We start from the raw sequence: 24,531 nt of genomic DNA, 5'->3' as shown, positions 1-24,531 counted from the left end.
ACTGCGCTAGATACTCGTCTTTCGCGGGGGCTGCTGGGTGTGGGTGTCGGTGACGCGCCGGGGTGCGCGCAGCCATTAGGCCGCGCTTCGTTGGTCGCGCGCACCAGAACCTGGACTCAGTAGAAAACGAAGACGCACGAGGGAGGACTCGTCGAGCATGAAGAGGCAGGGGGCCTCCTCGGAGCGGAAACGGGCGCGAATACCGTCCGGGAAGTCCGGTGCGGAAGGGGGCGGGGAGGGTCGGCCGCCTTCGCTGCCAGGGGCGGGCCTACGGGAGTTCTGGCCCGTGGAGTAGTCGCGGTTTCACTCCGAGTCCTTTGCCCCGCTCCTCACACCCCTCAGCGCGGCAAGTTCTGTCGTTCTGGCTTTAAACGTGTAAAAGTTGAGGGCCCGAGAAGGGGCTTGGAGCCAGAGTGACCCGGCTCTGGAACCAGATGTGTGGGTTCGCATGCCGCCGCGTCTAGTGTGCGACCGTGTTCAAGTTGCTTAACTTCTTTCAGACCCACGTTTCCCGTCGCCACGCGAGGCTGCGAGTCCCCACCCCGCGGCAGCGCTGGGACAGTTAGCTTCGAGCCCTGAGCGCAGCGCCTCCCCGTGGCAACCTGGAGCTGCTGCGGCGGGGGCGAGGACGGTCCCCAAAGCCACACGGCTGTCAAGTGCCCGAGCTGCCCGAGCTTGTGGCTGCCATACGTCCCGAGTTCTTGCTGCTGCTCCAGGCACGATGGCGTAGCGGGTGCTCTGGAATTTGGCAGATCCCCAGCCTCCTGAACTCTCGGTCCCTCCAGACCAGCGGGCCTCAATCTTTTTGATCTCAGGATCCCTTTCCCTTCCTGAAAGTTACCGAGAACCTCAGAGACCTCTCATGTATATAGGTTAAATCTATCTGTATTCGAAATTGAAACAAATTTAAAAATATTAATTAACTGGAAACCCATTACATGTTAACACCAATAACATTGTGTGTGTCTGAAAAATAACTATTCTTCTAACAAATAGAATGCCAGTGTTTTATAAATGTTTGCAAATATCTTTAAGATCTAAATTAATGGAATTGCCGTACCTGCTTCTGCATTCAGTCTGACATGTCAGGTAGCCTCTTGAAAATTCCACTCCACTTGTGAGAGAATGAGAGTGAACAAGGCAAATAAAGGTTTAGCATTATTATGAAAATACTTTTCACTGCACAGACTCTGAGAGGGTCTTAAAGGCCCCCGGAGCTAACTGGACCTCCACACTTTGAGAACCGCTGCTCCAAACAAATGTCTTGGATTCCCGCAAATAACTTTGTTCCTGGACAGGTGTGTTACTCTGCCTCCTGTCATAGCCGTGTGTGTGCACCTCCACCGTCTCCTGGCCAAGGACCTTCCTCCTGTGAGGCAAATGGTACCCCTGCTGCATTGTCCAGTCAGATTGATATGACAGCTGGTGTTGGAATGAATGCGTTGCTCTTGGTTAAGAACATAGTGTGATACTTACCTCTTTCACAGTTTGAGACTGATCGTCTTTTACAAAAGTGAGACCGTTGCAATTTGATGTAAGCAGATGATAGATTTTTGTTTTTCAAAATTAAACACAGCCTTTTAAAAAATGATAAAGGCAATATTAGGTAGATTAAAAAAAGCAACATAGAAAAGTGAAAAAGAAGAGTAAAAGTAATTCCAAATCTACCACCTAGTAGTAACCATTATCAGGAGGTGGTGCACATTCTTTCAGGTATTATTGCATGAAGTATACATTTCACATTCTTATTGTAAACAAAAAAATGTGCTTCGCTTACAGAAAAACTCAAAACTTAATTTTTATCATACTGTAGTGTAAATACGTGGATGAAACTTATAGATTTATAATTATTCTGCCTTTGGTAAATCTTTGCATGACTGTTGTATACTGGACTGGGGAGGACACTGTGCTTGCTGTGGATGATGATAAAGATTTCTCACATGAAATCTTTAAGAACTTTAGTTATAAATACTAAAATGACTTAAAATTATGTTCTTTAAGAACGCGAAGTCAGCTAAGAGTGAACAGATGCCTGTCTACATAATAGGAGGTAGAAAGTAATTAGTGTTTTAAAAAGATACAAATAGTTTTAAAGAGGAACACATAATCTATGAAGAGTCATATGAGTTCAAAAGAAGAGAGAGATACAATTTCCTGCTTTGAGAGAGGGGAAATATAGAAATGTGATTTAATGTAAGTCTTGGGAGATTTTATCATTCAGCAGTGGAGCTGGCAGGGCTTTGAAAAGGGATTGAAGAGATGGCCATAATCAAGAGCAAAGATGGGAATTGGGGGAAACTGGAGGTATATAGAAGAAAGAATATGTAGTTTATTAATGATAACTGTTTTTGTACACACAGTGGATACTCTCCAGTTTACATGAATTATTTAGTCCTCACTACTCTGAGGTAGGTACTAAAGCCTACTCTGTTTCATAGAAAACTTAGGCTAAGTAACTTGTCTAGTGTCACACAAATAAGTAGTGGGGCCAAGATTTGAAGTCCATCCTTGTTCGGAAACATGATCTTTATAAAGACGTTTAAACATATTCTGCAAACACTGAGAAACATCAAAAACAATCTGACTTAGAATGTAATGATGAAGTCTGTGTTTTAGGAAGATTAATTTGGCATTCAGTGTATATTTTCCTCAGTGTAGTTTCTTATACATATGTCTGTGAACTTATTTCACAGTTCAGAGACATCAGTTTAATAATCAGCATGCTATTTTATTGCATTCATGGTCTCCAGTATACTTACCTACTTGGATTATTGGACTTGGACATTGCACATTGGATTTGGGCAGCACAGTGTAAAATAATGGTAGTACATTGGTCTGGGTGGGTAGTACCATCATGAAATTGCATTGTTCTCCATATATTTTAGGAGCAGCAAATGGATTTCTCATGGAGGTGTGTGTTGATTCAGTAGAGTCAGCTGTAAATGCAGAAAGAGGAGGTAAGACCAAAGAGAATGAATGACAGTTGGCAGCCCCTGTAAGAATCTGAAAATGAATACTGTGAACTAATCTTGGGAACCCTTGTGATCACTAAGGATCTTAGTAATCTTTTTAAAAATAGCCAACTAACTGGAAAACATACTGGAAAATATTATCTTCTAATCTTACTCCTCCAGTAGATCACATTTTGAGTCAAGTGTACACATTAGTGCTTACTCACCAACTTCCTTTTTTTTTTGTTGAACTTAGTGAAAACTTCATTTTTTTCAAACTATTGATTTTTAAGAGATTTGCTTCCATTTTCGTCATCAAGACTTTTTATCATTACCTTTTTTTTTAACATTATTTTTACCTCAAGGTTTCTTTTGCATTCTGAACCTGCTTTAATGGGAAGCATAGAAATTCTCTGGGGGTGCCTGGATTGCTCAGTTGGTTAAGCATCCAGCTCTTGATATCTGCTCAGGTTGTGATCTCGTGGTAATGAGATCTAGCCCCACATAGGGCTCTGCACTGGCAGCACAGAACCTGCTTGGGACTGTCTCCTTTCTCCCTGTCCTCCGCTCATGCATATGTGCATGTTCTCTCTCAAAATAAATAAATGTTAAAAAAAAAAAATTCCCATCATCTCAGGATCAGAAATTTTTAAAAACTTTCTATTATGGAAAACGTTAAGCATATACAAAAGTAGAACAGTGTACTGAATCCTCACATACCCGTCACTTGGCATCTACTATTTTCAGCAAGTGCCCAATCTTTCATCTATATGGGAATCAGGATACTTTTTGTAAAGAGCAGCATAGTATATATTTGCAGCTTTACTGTCTGCATTTGGTCTTGGTTGAATATTCTTTTTTTTCAAAAATAATCCTCTGAAAATGTAAAAACCATTCTTAATTTGGCAATAACGAAGAGTGAAGTGCTGATACATGCTACAACATAGATGAATCTTGAAATTATTCTAACATTTTAAGCGGGAAAAACAAAGTAGAGAAAAAGTCACAAAATACCACATGCTGTATGATTCCACCTATATGAAATTTCCACATTGGTCAAATTTTGGAAAAAGAAGTGGTTGCCTAGGATTTGAGGGCATGGGAAAAGGGGAGGTAACTGCTAAAAGGTATGAAGTTTCTTTCTGGGGTGATGAAAATGTTCCAAAATTGATTGTGTTGATGGCTGCCAAACTCTGTTAAGTATACTAAAAAATATTAAATTGCACACTTTAAATGGCTATGATGTGTGAATTATATGTCAATAAAGATTTTTATTCTTTGAAAAACACACAAACATAACAAAAACTAGCTGTGGCCCTTTGGCCTGCAGTGGATTCAGATATTGTTAGCCTGATGCATCCTTTATAAGGTTTTCTTTCAGCTTTTCACCTAATATTTTTAGCAGTGCCTGTTTTAGTAGGGTTTGAGAAATGGTACAATAGTAAGTCTAACATTTATTTACTTTTCACTTATTAGAAGTATGCTTTTATAAAGAACTTTCCTTCATCAACTGTTTGGTTATATTGGGGTTCAGTTTCTATAGGAAAGGCAGGATTAATGCTTGCTCCTTTTCTGCTGTTTACTGATTTTTGGATAATGAGTTCATTCTCCACTCCCCAGTGAATTATTTTATTAATATGAATCTAGATTTAGACATATTTGATGTGTTTTACTCCATTATGGTTATTCTTACTGATGCTCAAAGTGTCCCCTGTTTGGCTGGTATGAGCCTTTTCAAGCTGGCTCCTGAGACTCTTGACATGACCCCATAGTCTGATAGTTCATATGCTTTCAGCATTCTCTTATTCTTGAGATTATTCTGATTTAAGCTACTTAAAATTATCTTGTACTTTTTTAAAGCTTAGACACTCTTCAAAAAGATTGTTATTATCAATGAAGAGTCAGTGTTTCAGTCCAGAAACTTATTTATTGTAAGTCACATCCTAATACATGGAGAGGCAACCCTGTAATACAAATTGTCAAGAGATCTAGCTTAACTTGAATTAACTCTTAAATTTGACTATCAGTAACACAATGTAGGTTGCAGAATATAGTTGGGATTAAAAATGGAGTTTTATTCTGGTTTTATAATTTGATTTCTCTCAGGTTTTAAGACTGCTATATTTTGGGAAAAAATGTTAACTTTACTGTTTCATAAATGTTTATTTTGGACAATAATTGTTGAGCAATGCTTCTTAAAACTTAATTTTTAATTCTTAAAAGTTTATTGTGTTAAGCAATGCTTTCTTTTTTCTTTTCTTTCTTTTTTTTTTTTATCATAGGTGCGGATCGGATTGAATTGTGTTCTGGCTTACTGGAAGGGGGAACCACACCCAGCATGGGTAAGTGTCTGGTTTTCATATTTTCTAAGGGGAGTTTACAGAGCCTGGAGACAATGGATAATATGTTTCACTGGGATCCTTTACTAATGTTACTAATATGTTAACTATGTTGTGGATATTTGTATCAGTTAGAAATGCTTACGGTTATAAATAAACCTGCCTATCAAAGATGTGATCCTCATATAGAACATCAAAAAGTTGAGAGATAGGTAGTTACTGTTAATTTTGGTTCAGTTGCTCTGCGGTAATATCAAGGGCTGGGAGTTTTTTTCTTTTCTTTTTCCATCCTGGCATCCTCAGTGTATTGACTTTCGTCTTCATTTCTCCCCTCCTGGCCTTTTTGCTGTTGTCATACATTGTATTTCTATCTATGTTAAAAATACATACACCCCACAGTACATTATTGTTGTTGTTTAAAGAGTCAATTATCTCTTAAAGAGAGTGAAAGAGAAAACAATCATGTATGAACAATCATTTACCTATGTGTAGTTACTATTTCTGGTGTTCTTCATTCCTTTGTGTAGGTCTGTGTTTCCATCTAGAGTTAATTATTCCCCACTACTGAAGCAAGACTTTTCTGTGTACTCTATCCAGTGCCCCATGAATTTTTAACCTTTCCTATATGCCTATTGGGAATAGGTGTTTTTTTTGGCCTCACAGGTGTGAATGACAGGCACTATTTCTTTCTACTCAGTGGATTTTTCCCCCTGGCCTTGCATGATTTCCTTGCATATCAATACTGAGCTGAATATTGGAAGGAGATTCTCTGCAAGTCTCCAGAGTTCTCTTTCTCTCCCCACTGGTACTTTATCCTGTGAACTCTAGTCCTTTGTCTCCCTGGACTCTCATTTTTGTCTCTTGAACTCAGAGAATTCTCTGGCGTCCACCTGGACTCCCCCTTTTATACTGCAGCCTAGAAAACCCTCAAGGTAATAATTTGGGTCAGTTAAAGAGTTTATCTTGTTTGTTTCCCATCTTTCAGCCATCATTGTTCTTTGTTGCTTGACATCCAATGTCTTGTTTTATTGTTTTTATATGTTTTTCATATTTATATGTGTTTTTTGGCTATGATAGGTAGGAGGGTAAATCCAGTCCCTGTTACTCTGTCTTGGTCAAAAGCAGAAGTCCCTGTGTGGGTTTTTGACTCTTCCATGTTACTCTGAGGTTGATGATAGCAGTATTTAGTATAAAAGGTTTATATGTGCTATAGCCCTTTGGAATCTTCTCACTAAAGGAGGGCATTCCCTGGCCATTCTGTGAAATCCCTAAGAACATCTCTAAATTTGAATGTAATCTGTTCTTTGCAACAGCAATCATGATTCATTGCTTGGTGTTGGTTGTGAGCATGTTTATGGTAGCTAGGCTAAGCTGTGATGTTCAGTAGGTTAGGTGTAATAAAGGCATTTATTTGGATTTAAGATCTTTTCAGCTTAAGATGGGTTTATCAAGATTAAACTATTATCACCAGTCATGGAAGATCTATACTATTGAGGGTTTCAGAGCTAGTCATGAATTGTGTCATATTTAGGTATTTTTATTCATAGATCTCTACGTAAAATCACAAATAAGTAGAACTTTGTTTCCTTTTACGTAACTCTTTCAAAAAAAGGCTTTGATAAATTTCTTTGTTCATTAAAGGGTCATAAACTTTAGAACTATGTAAACATCTCTATAGTAGGTTCTAAACAGAGCTGTAATTAATTAGAAAGGAAAAATCAGATCTTAATGGAATACACTGGCAGAATATTGAGCCTGTTACTATACTTTCCAATGTTATATACCAGCAAAATGATTTTCTTTAGTCAATTGACAAGTGCTTTTAAAAATGCAGTAAATTTTTTCTGTTTTCTAAATTGCTCTTTTTTACCCTTGATTTTCTTTTTATTTAACTTCTATTATATGCACATTTTTTAAGTTGTTGTTGTCATTCCCTTTAGATCGATCTATCTCTGGTTGCTTCAGTCATTGCTTCCTTTTCTTATAGAAGTGATATGCAAGAGCAAATATAAAAGGCTAATAAATTTTATTGACTTCCTGGAGCCGTTAGTTCACATTTGAATTTTAATTAGGTTGCTCTCTGTTCTTTTAGGTGTCCTTCAAGTAGTGAAGCAATGTGTCCAGATCCCAGTTTTTGTGATGATTCGGCCACGTGGAGGTGACTTTTTATATTCAGATCGTGAAGTTGAGGTGATGAAGGCTGACATTCGTCTTGCCAAGCTTTATGGTGCTGATGGTTTGGTATTTGGAGCATTGACTGAAGATGGACACATTGACAAAGAGTTGTGCATGTCCCTTGTGGGTAAGAATTTGTATCTTGAGACCAAAAAGCCTCTAATGATGATTGCATTTAATACTCCTGATATTGAAACTAATATAACATTGTGTGTCACTGCAAGTAAAAAAAAAAAAAAGGCAATTACAAACTGACTTTTCATTCATACCTGCAGGCACTTATACTAACCTATTTTAAACAGTAGTTATCTAGATGTTTGGGGCAGAGGGTATATGTTCTAGTCTGCTACTGTTCCTGGAAGGTTTAAGGGAAGTTTGCCTTGATTCCTTTAATCACTGCACCAAAAACTTCAAAGGCTATTGCAGTTGTTGAGGATGGGGAGAAGTCTAGAGGACAGAAGCATACTACTCATAAGTCTAGGCCAAAGTATTTCTTAAAGATTCTCAGAGGGGTAAAAGTAATAGATGTAATGCTGCCTTTATAAGTAACCAGATCGCATAATTTTTATTTAGTCTGGTTAAAGGACGGATAGCCATTTTTTTCTTTTAATGAAAATGAGAGATTAATGGAAACATAAGAATTCTGAATTTGGAAGGCTGCCATTTCATTATCTTAGTTCACTGTCTTTGCTTCTTAGGAGAGGACAATATAAAAAAGTCCCATCTAACATGGAAAATTCTGTATACAGTAACCAGTGATGAGCTGTTCATTTATATTGTTATTTGGCTTTCTTCTTATAGCTATATGCCGTCCTCTACCAGTCACTTTCCACCGAGGTGAGTCATTTCCATTTTAGAAGTTCTGTTGAATGGTGTCAGTTTTCTAATTTTACCAAAGGCCATAACCTTTTTTATGGAGCACAATACTAGATGTTACAGTGTTACCAGTTGGTTTCTTTATATTGATCTTGGGACTAACTGTTGTAAATTTAGAGATGAACAATTTGAAACTTATGAAAAGTTTTTAAAAGTAAATGGTGGAAAAGTAATACTGAAAAATAAAACCAAAACGGGAGGTATCACCATCCCAGACTTCAGCCTCTACTACAAAGCTGTCATCCTCAAGACAGTATGGTATTGGCACAAAAACAGACCCATAGACCAATGGAACAGAATTGAGAACTCAGAAGTGGACCCAAAAGTATACAGCCAACTGATCTTTGACAAAGCAGGAAAGAATATCCAATGGAAAAAAGACAGCCTTTTTAACAGATGGTGTTGGGAGAACTGGACAGCAACATGCAGAAGAATGAAACTAGATCATTTTCTCACACCATGCACAAAAATCAACTCAAAATGGATAAAGGACCTGAACGTGAGACAGGAAACTATCAACACCCTAGAGGAGAAAGCAGGAAACAACCTCCTTGACCTCCACCGCAGCAACTTCTTACTTGACACATCCCCAAAAGCAAGGGAATCGAGAGCAAAAATAAACTGTTGGGACCTCATCAAGATTAAAAGCTTCTGCACAGCCAAGGAAACAACCCAGAAAATTAATAGGCAACCAACGGAATGGGAAAAGATAGTTGCAAATGACATATCAGATAAAGGGTTAATATCCAGAATCTATAAGGAACTCACCAAACTCCACGCCCGAAAAACAAACAACCCAGTGAAGAAATGGGCAGAAGACATGAACAGACACTTCTCCAAAGAGGACATCCAGATGGCCAACAGACACATGAAACGATGCTCAGCATCCCTCCTCATCAGGGAAATACAAATCAAAACCACACTGAGATACCACCTCACGCCAGTCAGAGTGGCTAAAATGAGCAAATCAGAGAACTCTAGATGCTGGCGAGGATGTGGAGAAACGGGCACCCTCCTGCACTGTTGGTGGGAATGTAAACTGGTACAGCCCCTCTGGAAAACAGTGTGGAGGTTCCTCAGGAAACTAACAATAGAACTCCCTTATGACCCAGCAATAGCACTGCTAGGAATTTACCCAAGGGATACAGAAATGCTGAGGCATAGGAGCACATGTACCCCAATGTTCATAGCAGCACTCTCCACAATAGCTAAAACATGGAAAGAGCCTAAGTGTCCATCAACAGATGAATGGATCAAGAAGATGTGGTTTATCTATACCATGGAATACTACATGGCAATGAGAAACAATGAAATCTGGCCATGTGTAGCAACATGGATGGACCTTGAGGGTGTTATGCTGAGCGAAATAAGTCAGGCAGAGAAGGACAAATACCATATGTTTGCACGTATAGGAGGATTAGGAGGAACTTGACGGAGGACCAAGGGGGAGAAGAAGGGCGAAAATGGTGGGGGAAAGGGAGAGAGGCAAACCATGAGAGACTCTTGAATGCTGACAAAAACTGAGGACTGATGGATGTGGGGGGGAGGGGGGCATGGGCATGGAGGAGGGCACTTTGGGGATGAGCACTGAGTGTTATGTAGAAACTAATTTGACAATAAACTATTTGTAAAAAAAAATAAAATAAAATAAAATTAAATTAAATACAACTAAAAAAAACAAAAAAAAAACAAAAAAAAAAATAAAAGTAAATGGTGGTGTGGTGGGATATAATAGAGGGAGAGAGTAGGAATTGTCTACAAACGTATGTACTTGTCATAGCATCCCAAGTAAGAATCCTGAGATTCATTTTTTATTAGACTGCCTTAGCCCATGTGCAACCCCTAGAAGAATAAACTGCTGTGGCCAGTGAAGTGAAATCTACTGCCTGGCTTAAGGCAGACAATACCATTCTAGGAGCTAGTGGTACGACCAGCTTTCCCAGATGAATATAAGATTCATGGGTAGAGGTGGGGACAGGGGTGGATATCTGCATAAGCATTGGTACTATTAGGAAGGAGGAAAGAAGAAAGAGATGCTGGACAGTCAATGAACAGATGCTCAATGTTGTGTACAAAACTGCATTATTGATAGCTTGTCTACATCAGAATGATTTCTAAAAAATTATCTGATAATTTCATATAAAAATACTTATCTATAAATCAGGTAGTCCTAATTTCCTTACACTTTTGTCAAACCTAAGTAAAACTGAACAAGTTAATTTTGCCTGCAGAGGGCACTCTGTTATACATGAAAAGAAAAGAAGTCTTAAGTCAAAAATTTTTTTTACTTGATGGTATATGCATGAGAAATTGTTGAATGTTTTTCTGTCCTTTTGAGTAAGGATTCAAAGATTAGGATAAGAGTGGGCACTGTCATTTGTGTCTATTTACAGAAATTAGAGATAAAGCATTTGTTGTTCCTGTTTCTTTTTGAAATGGATCATACCACCAAAAATTATTTTCTTGACTTACTGTTTAGCAATGCTTCTCATAAACTAGCAATAACTAAAAGATGTTAGAATGTTTAAAATTCAGCACCTTGAAAGTGCCAAAGTAAGTTTATAAATATGAAAAATAATTTAAATCAGTAAACATTTATCTGAAAAATATAGTTTAGACTTTGACATGCTAAGTAATTTAAAAAGTAAACACATTATATAGAATGTATTTTTTTCCTCTTCTTAAACTAAGAAAATTGTTTCAAATTTCTTTTCCTTCAATACATTTATCAAAAATATTTTTATATTTTCAAAATTTTGGATTGTTGTAAGTTCTACATTGTTTTCACTTGTGCATTTAATGAGATAGTGTGATAGTGTAATCACTGGTGAGGCACTGCTACAAAAACAGGAAAAGCCTCTGTGGTACATTTAGCTGCCTGCATACGCTAAAGGGCAATATAAACGGGTCTAGCTTAATCCACAATAGACTAGAACTTCCAAATCATGTAACAGTGCTGAGAATCAAAGTAGAAGTGGTTTTTATTTTTGAGGTTCCTAGTGCCACGTTCCTCTCTGACGAAGAGAGAAGTCTCCTAGAAAGTAGAATGGAATTATAAGTTTACATAGTCTGTTGTAAACAATTGTCTTTATACTATGAGCCGTTAAATATTTGGAGCAAGTGGAACAGTATAAAATATTAGTCAATAATAAGAATGTGAGCCAAGGCCTTTTTTAGGAAAAGTGAGTGTACTGTTTGTCTGAAGTGTGGCTTGTCCAGTTTGTCTGAAGCCTTAGAGCAGTTTTCCAAATTTGAGTCACTTGCCTATCACATTTACAGTTTTACTGTATTTAAGTGCTGCCTGTGCAAATGTATGTAATAATTTTCATTAAATAAAATCTTAAGTGAATTTAAAGAGAAACTTTTATAACTCATGGAAAATGGAAATGTCTCACTTTTAATCTGTGTTTAAGTAAATAAATCTGTTCAGATGGGTACTATCTAAAATGTTCATGCACACCACCATGGTATGCAGACTGTGGTGTGCTGGTAAACTAGTTCTTGCACAAAAAGAGCCCTGGTACGTAGTATTTGTTGATTTCTGTGGTTTAAATTCTCCCTCCTTGACTGATTTCAGGCTGTCAGTGAATAACAATCATTCTTGCAAAACTCCTGGATATTTAACAGTTGGCCCTGGCCTCCCAATACAGGTCAGGGTCCAGCACACCGCTGTGTGTATACTACATTTTGGAATGCTCTATATTAGAGGATATGTGTTCAAAATTCAAATCAGTTTTATTTATTTCAGCCTTTGACATGGTTCATGATCCAGTGGCAGCTCTAGAGACCCTCTTAACCTTGGGATTTGAACGAGTATTGACCAGTGGATGTGACAGTTCGGCACTAGAAGGGCTACCCCTAATAAAGCGACTCATAGATCAGGTACACACAGTTTGTTTCCTTTTTCCCTAACTCTGTTGTGCTTGCTCCTGATATTCTGTTGTTCAGCTAGGTTATGAAACTATTACTGACTAAATGGTTACCCTATACAGAAAAGGAAGCAGGCAGAAATAAATTTATATAATTCTTATTTCTTTCACATGAGCATTTTAGTATTTAAGGCTCTTGAAGTCAAATTGTAGACAATGCTTAAGGTTTTGATCTCACTTGGATAACCACAGCCAATTTTACCTTTTCTCTTCCATTAGCATTACATAGTTTTAAGACACATTATCTCACTGTCAGCCTGTGTATACTCAGGGGATCCCATAAAAAATTTGAAATAATTAACACATTGGAAATGAATTCTAAAACTAAAATTATATTCTTTCATCTCTCCCTATCTATCAAGATAGGAGGAAATATGTTTTCTCTTGTATGAATTTCCATGATGAGTTAGCATTATTTGTAGAGCAGGCAAATTTGTAATTGTGGTATGTCTGTTTTATTGACACCAGTCCAGAGCCATTTTGTTTTAGTGAGTATGGACTTTCAGACAAGAGAGTTCTGGACTTAAGACTCAGACACTAATTTGCTGTATAATGTTGAGTAGATTATTCAGCCTCTGTTTGTATGTGCAATTGAGAAAAGTTTAATACTTCTTTTATAGGGTTGTTCTGATGATTGGTAGAGATAAGACATGTAAGAGCCTTAGCACAGTGCTTGACATATATAGATCTTACTACATGTTAGTTTCTATTATTATTATTACTACTGCTGTTATTAATATTTTTTAATGTTATGTATAGAAATCTAATTATGTTCACTTTCTTATAGCCATGAAAATAATTTTCAGAAATGTCACCTACGGATCTGATGTGACTTTGCTAGTCTGGAACTTACTGATTTTACAAATATTTATTAAGAATATGTTAACTGCAAGGCGTTTGTACTGTGGTGGTGACCTGTGTGTGTGTGTGTGTGTGTGTGTGTGGTCACTGCCCTTACAGTTTGGTGCATAAAAGGCATTTTTAATAAAACAAGCAATTCTAATAGAGTGCTATTAAAAAAAGGTGCTAAGTGGCACCTGGCTGGCTCAGTAGAGCTTGCCACTCAATCTGGAGGTAGTGAGTTCAAGCCCCACATTGGGGATAGAGTTTACTTTAAAAAAATAATTTTTTGAGAGAGAGAGAGAGGGAGTGAGGGTGCACATGAGCAGGGAAGGGGCGGAAGGGGAGGAAGAGAGAGAATCTTAAGTAGGCTCCATGCCCAACTTCGATCTCACAACTGTGAGATCATGACCTGAGCCAAAATCAAGAGTCAGACGTTTGGGGGCACCTGGGTAGCTTAGTCAGTTAAGCGTCCAACTTTGGCTCAGGTCATGATCTCGCAGCTGGTGGGTTTGAGCCCCGTGTCAGGCTCTGTGCTAACAGCTCAGAGCCTGGAGCCTGCTTTGGATTCTGTGTCTTCCTCTCTCTCTGCTTGCACTCTGTCTCTTTTCAGTCTCTCTCTCTCTCTCCCTCTCTCTCTCTCTCAAAAATAAATAAACATTAAAAAAAAATTTTTAAGAGTCAAACAGTTCACTGACTGAGCCACCCAGGTGCCTCCCCTCTTTTTAAAAATATTTTAAAGGTACTAAAGGGCACATTTGAGAGGAATTAACCCCAGTTTGGGACATGGGGTTGTTAATAATTAGCTCCCCAGAAGAAGAGTCACACACACATTCATTTGAGCAATGATTAGAAGTTATCTATGTAAGAGCAGATAAGGGGAATAGGTGAATACTTCATGCAGAAGAAATAGTGTATACAAAGACCTGGGAAAAATAACTTACTAAGATATTGAAGAAACCAGAATGTTGGATATAAAGAGAAGAATGCTGTCCAGAGCCTTGAAAACTGTTGAAGAGTATGTATTTTATCCTTGGACCAGTGGGAAAGTTGAAGGGTTTTAAAATAGAAGAACTGATGAATTCATTTTTAAATTGTTTCTCACTATGGAGTAGAAAATATGGTCGATATAATTGCCATAGTCATATCTTACATTTCATAATCACTGTATTGTGAATGTAATTTGTAGTTTAATAATTGGTTGGCAGGAAGCATTGAGTTAAATATTCTCATACACTAACTTTACTTCTTTTTTATAAAAGAAAAATTCCATGTATTTAGGGTATACATGATATTTCAGTATTAATATACATAGTGAAATAGTTACAGTCAAGCTAATTAATACAACTGTCTCATGTAGTTACGTGTGTGTGTGTGTGTGTGTGTGTGTGTGTGTGTGTTTGGTGAGAGCACCTGAAATACTACTCTCAGCAAATTTTCAGTATTGAATGCAATATTAACTATAGTCACTATTGTACATTAGATCTGGAGATTTGCTCATCTTGTGTAATTACAGCTTTGTACCCTCTGACCAGTATCTCCCTGTTTTCCCCACCTTCTCACCCATGATAGCAACGTTCTACTCTCTGTTTCTCTGTAGTGGACTTTTTTAGATTCTACATATAAGTAAGATCATGCTAACTTTACTTGTTGAAGCAATTACCTAGCAGTATAATATACTGGTTAAAGCATAGATTTTGGGATTAGAACGTTTGTGTTTAAATCCTGGCTTTGCCATTTACTAACAACTGTAAGCCTGGGGATGCTCTAAAATTAAAAATTTTTTTTAAATATCAGAAGGAGGTTCTCTGAAAAATCTTCAAAATGGCAGTCTATAGATTTTCACAGTATATATACATATAAGCTGTTTTGGTAACTTTGGAGCTGTCTTTCCAAAATGACATATAATTTGGCTGTCATGAAAAATTATGTACTCTTTCAGTGACAAATATGCCAGAGGTTGGACTTTGAGGTCACTTTTGATTATTTTACTGAGGCTCTGCTACTTATGTACTAGTCTGGGAGTTCAAATTTCCTCATTATAGAACACAAGTTGTTGGCTCAAACCTACAAAAGAGATTTTTTTTGCACCTTATTGTATTGTAATTAATTAATTTATCAGTCTCTATTTCCCTTTCTGCATCAGCATATAATTTTTTTAAGTTTATTTATTTTGAGAAACAGAGAGAGACAGTGTGAGCAGGGGAGGGGCAAGAGAGAGGAAGAGAGAGGATCCCAGGCAGGCTCCATTGACCATGCGGTGCCCGAGGTGGGGCTCAATCTCATGAACCATGAAGTCATGACCTGAGCCAAAATCAAGAGGCAGACACTTTAACTGGCTGAGCCACCCAGATGCTCCCATCATATCATTTTTTTTCCTTTTTATCATTTTTAAAAATATAATTTATTGTCAAATTGGCTACCATACAGTGTGTATAGTGTGCTCTTGGTTTTGGGGGTAGATTCCTGTGATTAATTGTTGACATACACCCATTGCTCATCCCAACAGGTGCCCTCCTCTCAGCGCCTATCACCCATTTCTCCCTCTCCCCCACCACCTCCATCAACCTTCAGTTCTCTGTATTTAAGAGTCTCTTATGGTTTGCCTCCCTCCCTCTCTATTTACTATTTTTTCCCTTCCCTTCCCCCATAGTCTTCTGTTAAGTTTCTCGAGTTCCACATATGAGTGAAAACATATGATATCTGTCTTTCTCTGACTGACTTATTTCACTCAGCATAATACCTTCTAGTTCCATCCATGTTGCTGCAAATGGCAGAATTTCATTCTTTCTCATTGCCAAGGAGTACTCCATTGTATATAAAAAACCGCATCTTCTTTATCCATTCATCAGCTGATGGACATTTAGGCTCTTTCCATAATGTGGCCGTTGTTGAAAGTGCTGCTGTAAATATTGGGGTACATATGCCCCTGTGAATCTGCACTCCTGTATCCTTTGAATAAATTCCTAGTAGTGCTATTGCTGGGTCATAGGATAGTTTTATTTTTAATTTTTTTGAAGAACCTCCACACTTTTTTCCAGAGCGGCTGTACCAGTTTACATTCTCACCAATAATGCAAGAGGGTTCCCATTTCTCCACATCCGCTCCAGCATCTTTTGTTTCCTGCATTGTTAATTTTAGCCACTCTGATCAGTGTGAGGTATCTCAGTGTGGTTTTGATTTCCCTAATTATGAGTAATGGGTTTGTAATGAGTAATGAGTGTGGGTTTGTATTTCCCTAATTATGAGTAACATTGAGCATCTTTTCATGTGTCTTTTGGCCATCTGGATGTCTTCTTTGGAAAAATGTCTATTCATGTCTTTTGCCCATTTCCTTACTGGATTATTTGTTTTTCAGGTGTTGAGTTTGGTAAGTTCTTTATAGATTTTGGATACTAGCCCTTTATCTGATTTGTCATTTGCAACTTTCTTTTCCCATTCCATCGGTTGATTTTACTTTTGTTGATTGTTTCTTTTGCAGTGCAGAAGTTTTTTATTTTGATGAAGTCCCAATAGTTCATTTTTGCTTTTAATTCCCTTGCATTTGGAGACATGTCAAGCAAGAAATTGCTGCAGTCCTGAGGTCAAAGAAAATTGCTGCCTGTTTTCTCCCCTAGGGTTTTGATGGTTTCCTGTCTCACATTTAGTGTATGGTGTAAGAAAGTGGTGTAGTTTCATTCTTCTGCATGTTGCTGTCCAGTTCTCCCAGCACCATTTGCTTAAAGAGACTGTCTTTTTTCCACTGGATACTCTTTCCTGCTTTGTCAAAGATTAGTTGGCCATGCGTTTGTGGGTCCAATTCTGAGTTCTCTATTCTATTCCATTGGTCTATGTGTCTGTTTTTGTGCCCATACCATACTGTCTTGATGATTACAGCTTTGTAGTAGAGGCTAAAGTCTGGGATTGTGATGCCTCCTACTTTGATTTTCTTTTTCAACATTACTTTGACTATTCGGGGTCTTTTATGGTTCCATACGAATTTTAGGATTGTTTGTTCTAGCTTTGAGAAGAATGCTGGTGCAATTTTGATTGGGGTTGCATTGAATGTGCATTTCAAGCATATCATTTTTTAACTAAAATGATTTAGAATGCTTTGGGTGCCTGGGTGGCTCAGCCACTAAGCATCTGACTTCAGCTCAAGTCATGATCTCATGGTTGGTGAGTTCGAGTACCAGTTCAGGTGAGCGTGAGCCCTGCTTCTCTGTCTCTGTCTCTGTCACTGTCTGTCTGTCTGTCTGTCCCTCTCTCTCTCTCTGCCCCTCCTGGGATTTTCTCTCTTTCTGCCCCTCACTCACTTGCATCCTCTCTCTCTCTCTCTCTCTCTCAAAAAAAAAATTTTTTTTTGGAATGCTTTTCACATGATAACTCATACTATAGCTAGCTCTTTGGACCTGTTTTGGAGTTTGTTGCTATTACATAAAGATCCTCAACAATTATACTGAATGTTTATCTTAACTTTACACTGCTGGTTAATTAGAGCTTGTTAAAGTATCTATAACTTGTCTTAAAAGTAAAGGGAGGGGCGCCTGGGTGGCTTAGTCGGTTAAGCGTCCGACTTTCGCTTAGGTCATGATCTCACGGTTCGTGGGTTGAGCCCCGCGTCGGGCTCTGTGCTGACTGCCAGCTCAGAGCCTGGAGCCTGTTTCAGTCTGTGACTCCCTCTCTCTCTGACCCTCCCCTGCTCGCGCTGTCTCTCTCCTAGAAATAAATAAAACATTAAAAAAAAAAAAAGTAAAGGGAAGGCTGTTTCTCCTCTGATCATGATGATCTCTATTATCTTCCCTACTGTTACTACTCTCTTTTTACTGTCTTTATGCTGTATTGCTTTTGAGATTTTCTGCTTCTCTTTCCTTCTTCACATTTGTTATTCCAGGAGTTAGCTGATTTTTACTTTACTCCATTCTTTTGGTTTTTATTCTCTTCTGTTCTCTCATATCCTCTTTTTCCTTTCCTTTTCTGCCCTTCTTCTCACATTGGATGGTGCTACCCCTTTTTCTCTACTCCCCATTTTTCCCTCCTCACACTAAGCCAGTCATTTTGTTTTCTTATTTGTCCTAATACAACATGATATAGAACTTAAGTATTCTCAACATTAATTGTGTTCATTGAATATATCAGTCAATTGTTTCTCTTTTTCTACGGAAAAAGAAACTAAGCTATATGTGGTTCTTCTTTTTTTTAAAGTTTATTTATTTATTGGGGGTGGGAGAGGCAGAAAGAGAGGAGAGAGAATCCCAAGCAGGCTCCTTGCTTGCAGTCCAGGGAGTGGGGGTGCTTGATACGAGGCTCCACCTCAGGAACTGTGAAATCAAGACCTGAACCAAATATAAAATGCACGGTTGAGGCAAATGACTTGGAATTGTTTTGAGTGGCAGACTTGGCTGGTCTGGTATTAAAGACTCCTCTCAGGAAATACATGAGAAAAAATTTATTTTCCATACAGTTTAAATTGTTTTACTCAGAAAATTAGTAAGCTTGACATAATGTGTAATTTTTATCCTGTCATCACTACCTACCTGCTACTAGTAGTTCCATTAAATTTGCATTTAGGGTGATATCCTTTTGACTTTCAGTGATACTGTATATCCCCAAAACTTATTTAGGAAATCTAATCTAAGTTTGAATAAAAGTAAGGAAATTTCAATACCTATATTCCAGAATTATCAGAAATTAATCCATATAGTCTGATTTTATTACTTAAAACCCAGTTAGGTGGATTCGTGATTTTTTTTTAGCTGATCTAATAAGCTAGGGAATTTAGTTGAGGGTACAAGACTTGAGTAGGGTTTTTTTTCCTCCAGTAATTTATTATTATGCTGTGCTCTGCTTTCTGCTGAAATCTTATATAAACTCAACTACGTCCTTTTCATTACAGACCAAAAATACAGAATTAGTGTTATTTTTCAGTAATGACTTTTCTTAGGTGATGTGATTATTCAGTGTTTATAGCATAGTCTCCTTTATGTTCATCACAGTACAAACCTTCAAAGCAATACAATAAAATAACCATTCTGAATAGAAAGAGTTACTATGCTGATCCCAAAGAATTAGAGATGACCTATTGAAAGATAGATAGTAGTAGTTTTTTAAATTTAATATACTTTCACTCATGTTTCTGTTCTCACTGCCTTATTATCTCATTTGAGAGAAAGATATTAAAATTTGTTTTTTTTTCTTTTTTCAGGCAAAAGGCAGGATTGTGGTAATGCCAGGTATTTAATTATCTATCCATTTGTTAGTACACACTGAAGTGCAGTAGAGAAAAAAAGGAGGCAGAATGATATGGGAGAAAGTATTAATACATGTTATTCGGAGAAAAGAATAAGTAATTTGATTAAAAATTTAAGATTGAGAGATCCGTGCTAGAATATAAAGCTTCAGATAAGGAGAACATTCTAGCAGGGATTAGCTCAGAGAGTAGAAATAAGGAATTAGATTGGGACTGGGGTTTCTCTGTCTTCCATAGTATAGAATTTGGTGAATGTGGATGTTCATCTCTGGTGAGGCACACCAAGTTTGATGCTGCAAGACTGAGTTAGGGCCAAATGTCCTAGTTGTTAACAAGGTGTAAGCAAACATTTAGGAGGTGTCACTGGACAAATATAATACTCTCTTGGTTCTTGAAAATCTCTGATCACCAAATCCTTTTACTAGAATAATTAGAGCATATGTTCCTGATGATAACCATGAGATCAATGAGGTACATTCTGGCTCATTGGAGATGAACAATTTTTAAAGAATTAATAAGAGGATCTAGAATCAGAATGAGAGAGATATAAAGACAATCTTAATTTCTTCATTTTAATTTTCTCAAACATACAAAAAAGTAGAAAATAGCTTAAAGAATACTAATGTGTTCATTTCCTAGATTTAACTTTTTGCCACATTTGTTATCTTTTGTTATCCTTAGGTATTTTAAAGTTAAAAGCATCATGGCATTTCATCGTTAGACATGTCTAAAAAAAGTCTATGTTCTTTCAAGTTCTTAGGGCTCAGTGATATTACTGTATCACTAAGAAAAAAGAAAACAAACAAGTTAATGAGTCCAATAGAGTATGTAAAGTCAGGTTACTTCAGCAACTTGAATAGCTTGAGTTACCAAGTACAAATTTTATCAGTCATTAAAAAATCTTTATTAAATAAATACTATATGTTAGAAAAGAAGGATATAAAGATCAATAACTAATTTTATATTTTTAATCTGGTATTAGTTCAGAATATGTCTGTCTACAAATATTTAATTAAGAGATTGTTCAACAAAACAAACGAGTCATTACAAAGTACTTTATTATACAGTTTTAATAAAGTAGAATCAGATTCTTCTGTGAAAAACAAAGTTGATAGTATAATGAATAAACTATGTAATGCCTTGCATTTCCCCCCATTTATAATGTAGTCATGTGCTCTTTGAATCCTGGGTTAGAAAGAGAACTTGTGTCTTTCAGATACATCTCTGAGGCTGTGCTTTTGTAGCTTCTTCCTCAAACCTATCCTTACTTTTTGTTTTAATATGATTTTGCTTTAATTGAGAGGGAGCAGGGATCGAGATTTTTCATTGCCCTTGAACAATTTTAAAGTCTGTAACATATAGCATTATTATATAAACCAATGGATGTATAAGATTCCATCATACAGGTTCTGTCACCTTATTAGTTAACTGTTCTCCAGAGTCTGTAGTCTGTCTTTTATCATTCCTTTCTTAATCTCATTCTAGCCTAGTAGGGAGAGGGTAACTCTTAAGTCAATGAGAAATTTTAGCATGGGAACTTCAGGTAGAGTAAGCAGTCATTGCTAGTCATTAAATTTTATACAAAATTTTATTCAACTTAATGTATTACTTATTTTTCCAACAGGGGGTGGCATAACTGACAGAAATCTACAAAGGATCCTTGAAGGTTCAGGTGCTACAGAATTTCACTGTTCTGCTCGGTCTGCTAGAGATTCAGGAATGAAGTTTCGGTAAAAATATATTCTTTGATTCATATAAGAAGGGATGGATTAATCTTTATTTCCTGATATAGGAAGACCTTGGTTGATGATATTATTAATGAATGGAATGTTGTGATTAATACATAAGTATTGTATCATTCTTGTAGTTTTTCAACTGCACATGATTTTATCCTGCCTCAGATAAGCAGGTTCTTCTGAACTTAAGTGAACCTTTATATTTTTAAGTCATTGCTAAATTTAGACTAGGTAATAATAAACTCTAATTCAGCAGCGAAGCTTCAAATGAGTCAGATATGTACATATGCCCATTCAACTATGATTTCCGTTAGTGAAATTAAAAACTATGGTATAAGGATGGAAGAGTCATAGTCATTTTTATCACTCCTACCTTTAATTCTTAGTCATTCTTCCCTCACCTTTGTTCTCTATTTTAGTTATTTTGAAATTATACCACCATTAAGAAATTTAAGCTATTGTGAGTTTTTCATTATACTTTGGAAGATTCACATAATTAAATAGTTGAGTAGATGATTGTTTCTATTTAGAATTGGGGAAAATGAGATATAAAGAAGCAAGAGCCCTCTACATTTCTAGAGGGGCACCTGGGTGACTCAGATGTTTAAAACATCCAACTCTTGATTTCAGCTCAGGTCATGATCTCGTGATTCGTGAGCTTGGACTCTGCACTGACAGTGTAGATCCTGCTTGGTATTCTTTCTCTCTGGCCCTCCTCTGCTTGCGCTCTCTCTCTCTCAAAAAACAGAACAAAACAAAACTACATTTCTAGATATAAAATCAAGTATACTATCAGGTAGATTTGGCTACTACATGTTTAAAGTGATTAATTAATAAAAATTACGAAAAATAGTGATTCCAGGATTCTTGACCTCCTGTCTTCTTGAGCCATTAAATAGCCCATAAAATGAAGTGCCAGTAGGAGGGCTCGTTTAACAACTTATATAATTATCTGTCTTTTTATTATTTCTGTTGCAGAAATTTCTCTGTTGCCATGGGAGCCTCTCTTTCTAGCTCAGAATACTCTCTAAAGGTAACAGATGTGGCACAAGTGAGGACTTTGAATGCTATTGCAAAGAATATTCTGGTTTAGCCAGACCTCTCTGAGAGACATGGATATCACAAGATGAAGGTAAAAGAGTAGTCTGTAATTCTCTATGACACAGCTTTAACCTTCTGCTCTGGCCTGGACAGTCACAGTCTTTAAATCTCACATGGCTATGAAGACTGTTTCCAAGAAGACAAAGAATTCAAACAGAGCTACAATCAATTCCTTTGCCTAATCTTGCCAGCCATCTCCATTATCATGGTTAAATGTGGTCTATGCTTCTTCCAAAAACAGAGGTTTAGTCTGTTTTGTGGAATTAATTGATGAACTGGGAAAGTTGAACTGTAAAGTATGAATTCAGAGTGTGACTTCAGGGTCAGTTTAATAGCAGTATTTTGCTTTTTCATTTGTAAAATAAAAATGTCCATTCTGTAATAGTAGAGTCTTTTATTCTTATCCTGGATACAGTCTGTAGCCAAATATAAAAGGGATTTTTTTTCTTTCTTTCTTTTTTTCTTTATTATGTACTCATTAGATGGGCAAGAAACCAAGGACACAGAGTAAAATGGTACAGCATGAAAATCTCCAGACATGGGAAGCAGGATATAAAAGTTTCCAGACTTACAAAGGCAGAAGTGATCTCTAGTGTTTACCAGGTTACTTCTGCCTCTGTTCCCAGATAGAAAAATGATGTAACAATAAGGTTCATCTAACAATTTACAAAGACCTATAGTAAAAATTGGGAAGTTGTAGAAGTTAGCAAAATAACTATTTCTTTTAACTGATGCCACAGATAAGGAGAATGGATTCTAGTGATGAAAGATGCTTCTCCTGTAAGCAGGTCCCAAATGGTGAATTTCATCATTAGCTTTATCTGTCACTTTCATAAATAATCTCATTTTAGGGTCACCTGGGTGGCTCAGTTGGTTGAGCATCCGACTTTGGCCCAGGTCCTGATCTCACAGTTCATGAGTTTGAGCCCCACGTTGGGCTCTGTGCCAAGAGCTCAGAGCCTTGAGCCTGCTTCGGATTATGTGTCTCCCTCTCTCTCCTACCTCCCCCACTTATGCTGTGCTTCTCTCTCTCAAAAATAAACAGAGCTGTTGTTTCTACTTTAGGAGAGTAACTGAAGCATAATATAAAGAGCTTGCCCTTCATCAGAAAGCTAGTTAGTATAGCCTTTATGAATAGTGCCCACAGATTTGGGTACTAATGAATGTGTATAGCAAGAGTTTTGCCTTTATTTAAAGGTTATTTAAACTTCTTCAGGTTTAATTTCAAGGTAGAATATTTGCTGAGTAATTTATGAAAAATGAGAGGCAAACTATTTATTTTTTTATTTTTTTATTTTTTTACAAATAGTTTATTGTCAAATTAGTTTCTACATAACACTCAGTGCTCATCCCCAAAGTGCCCTCCTTCATGCCCATCCCCCCCTCCCCCCCACATCCATCAGTCCTCAGTTTTTGTCAGCATTCAAGAGTCTCTCATGGTTTGCCTCTCTCCCTTTCCCCCACCATTTCCGCCCTTCTTCTCCCCCTTGGTCCTCCGTCAAGTTCCTCGAGAGGCAAACTATTTAAAAATCAACAATAACCTGTTTCTTTTCTTGTTCAGATTATTAGCAAAGATAATAAATATTTCAAAAAATAGTTTTCATTATTGGCTTTGAATACAGATACAGATATGTAAGTATCACATATACATACACATAAAATCATGTTTGGGGTTTTGGGCCAACCCTCCCTCATGCTTGGACTTCTCTTTATGATCTTCCAGACACAGCAGCAGGCCATGTTATCACCTTTATTTTCTTTTTAGTACAGATTAACTAGGGATGTGAGAGATAGTGTGAATTGCTCAAACTTTAATAACAAATTAATGTTGTGTATGAGACTTGAATGCTAGCCTACTAACCTTCAGGTCTTCTACTTTAAGAGGCTTCTGATATGTGGATGTGGTATAGAGAGCAATACTCCTGGGCAAACCAGACATACCTGGGATATCCTAGTTCCCAATTTAAGCATGAGAAAGTTAATTTCTTGAACTTTAATTCCCTCACTCGTAAGTCAAGAATAATAACCATGGCTCCTGGTTTAGTAATATATTAAAGCACCAAATACATAATGAGTACCCATTAAGTGTTAGTTCTTTTCTTATAGCCTAGCTTTCTAGTGTCAGTCTTTGATGGTTTAAAAGCCCTCCCAGGAAGCTAGGCATTGAGTATTAAAGCTAACACTTTGCCTTCCACTATGTAAATATAAAAGAAGCATAAGATAATTCCTACCTTGATTTTATTTTTCTCCACTTTAATCCTGTTCTTAAATATTTACTACTTATTTCATATGTATGTTTCTTCTGAACAATTTTGTACATATTTGGAGGCTAAGAGACCATATCTTTATATTTTT

General features: G+C 37.1%; 1 protein-coding gene across 3 annotated transcripts; it reads left to right on the top strand.

Moving 5' to 3' along the window:
* The first annotated feature begins 37 nt into the window (after positions 1-37).
* CUTC (cutC copper transporter) lies at positions 38-22,560 on the top strand. 3 transcript variants are annotated; one of them, XM_039249222.1, is made up of 10 exons: positions 39-218; positions 2,361-2,408; positions 2,886-2,957; positions 5,234-5,293; positions 7,383-7,592; positions 8,267-8,302; positions 12,090-12,223; positions 19,295-19,322; positions 20,964-21,069; positions 22,054-22,560. In XM_039249222.1, the coding sequence occupies exons 3-10, from the start codon at positions 2,906-2,908 to the stop codon at positions 22,166-22,168; spliced, it is 741 nt and encodes a 246-aa protein (XP_039105153.1). In that variant the 5' UTR covers positions 39-218; positions 2,361-2,408; positions 2,886-2,905; the 3' UTR covers positions 22,169-22,560. The 3 variants fall into 3 exon arrangements, with proteins under 3 accessions (XP_039105151.1, XP_039105152.1, XP_039105153.1); XM_039249220.1 differs by lacking the exon at positions 2,361-2,408 and having other exon boundaries at positions 38-218; XM_039249221.1 differs by lacking the exons at positions 2,361-2,408; positions 2,886-2,957 and having other exon boundaries at positions 38-218.
* The last annotated feature ends 1,971 nt before the right edge of the window (positions 22,561-24,531 follow it).

Source organism: Hyaena hyaena, unplaced genomic scaffold (genome assembly GCF_003009895.1).
Source record: "Hyaena hyaena isolate Hyena2069 unplaced genomic scaffold, ASM300989v1 scaffold_331, whole genome shotgun sequence".
Lineage (NCBI taxonomy): Eukaryota > Metazoa > Chordata > Mammalia > Carnivora > Hyaenidae > Hyaena > Hyaena hyaena.
Note: the sequence above shows the minus strand (reverse complement) of the source record. Positions and strands in the feature narration are given on the sequence as shown.

Excerpts from the sequence above, each read along its gene's own strand:
- CUTC (XM_039249220.1), top strand. The coding sequence starts at position 158 with ATGAAGAGGCAGGGGGCCTCCTCGGAGCGGAAACGGGCGCGAATACCG. Across the intron at positions 219-2,885 it reads AATACCGTCCGGGAAGTCCG|GAGCAGCAAATGGATTTCTC; the intron begins GTGCGGAAGGGG and ends CATATATTTTAG. Across the intron at positions 5,294-7,382 it reads GGGAACCACACCCAGCATGG|GTGTCCTTCAAGTAGTGAAG; the intron begins GTAAGTGTCTGG and ends CTGTTCTTTTAG.